This window comes from Theobroma umbraticum, unplaced genomic scaffold, assembly GCF_002168275.2.
Source record: "Theobroma umbraticum cultivar Fairchild unplaced genomic scaffold, ASM216827v3 scaffold_30.0, whole genome shotgun sequence".
In the NCBI taxonomy this organism is placed as follows: domain Eukaryota; kingdom Viridiplantae; phylum Streptophyta; class Magnoliopsida; order Malvales; family Malvaceae; genus Theobroma; species Theobroma umbraticum.
In genome coordinates, this window is record NW_018397254.1 from 8,369,010 (window position 1) to 8,370,028 (window position 1,019).

The window sequence follows — 1,019 nt, forward strand, 5'->3', positions numbered from 1 at the left end:
CTGTAAAGTACTCACTTTCTTTCTTTCCAATTCACGAACTTTCTTCTTTAAATGATTTTCAATCTCCAAACCCTATATGCCACAACAAATCTATTTGTTATCAATATGAGACATGCAGTTAGTGAACAGGTAAAGCAAGTACGGGCATCAAACAGATTCATACCACCCGCAATTTATTTCGGAGGTCATCCACAGAGCTCCTTACTCTCTCCAGCTCTTCTTCCAATGAACTCTGTCTGAGGAAAAGTTAATCAAGTTGCATGTTCGAAACAAAATTCAATTTAATGAAAATTCAAATATCTATAAGCTATATCTGAACATTTTTCAAAGCCTGTCAACATACTAATCTCACCAAGCATGTAGCACATTGAATCTAGATTCAATAGATTAACAACACAAGCATGAAAAAAAAAAAAAACAAAGCTGATACACTGTAGCCTCAGTTCATTTTGGGGTGCAACTAATCATATAGGCACCTTTGTCCATAGTAGTTATGTCCAAACAAACAAGGGAATACTAAACAGTAAGTGGTGAAGAATCTTAGGAGGAGAAAAACTCTATAATATTAATTTAATTGCTTTAGAATAAGGCCACTAATAACATAATAAAAGTGTGTGGTATTAAAAATCGAAGAATAGAGGAAAATTCAGGGTTTATTGGAACTCACAATGTATTTAGAGGTGGAAGAATCATTGAAACTCCACATTTCTGCAGGATCATGCAAAAGATAAGTGCATTTTTCATCATAACTAGCATCCTCCAATTCCCCAATAGCTTGCTGCTTGATCTCATAAAACTTATTGATAACCTGTTCCAAATTCACAAAAGAAAAGAAAATGTTTATGCCATTATTATGTAGAAAAGGAATTTTCCAGCGGGACAGGACAAAAATGATGACGTAATAGAAAATGCAACCCCCCAAATAAAGCAATTAAGTATTCATCTGAAGAAAAAGGCTTTATGGTAAATAGAAACAGTAGTAACACAATAATAATGTGAGTAGTACCAACTACCAAGTT

The 1,019-nt window shown here is 33.8% G+C and overlaps 1 protein-coding gene across 3 annotated transcripts in view; it reads right to left on the reverse strand.

Annotated features, from left to right (window-relative positions):
• MEE13 (myosin heavy chain-like protein) overlaps positions 1 to 1,019 on the reverse strand; it is a 6,660-nt gene that overhangs the window by 3,566 nt on the left and 2,075 nt on the right. For all 3 annotated transcript variants that reach the window (XM_021422106.2, XM_021422037.1, XM_021422184.2), the window contains exons 8-10: positions 668 to 808; positions 164 to 232; positions 16 to 72 (exon numbers count right to left, since the gene is read on the reverse strand). In XM_021422106.2, the coding sequence (XP_021277781.1) occupies positions 16 to 72; positions 164 to 232; positions 668 to 808 (267 nt within the window). The remainder of the gene's footprint in view (positions 1 to 15; positions 73 to 163; positions 233 to 667; positions 809 to 1,019) is intronic.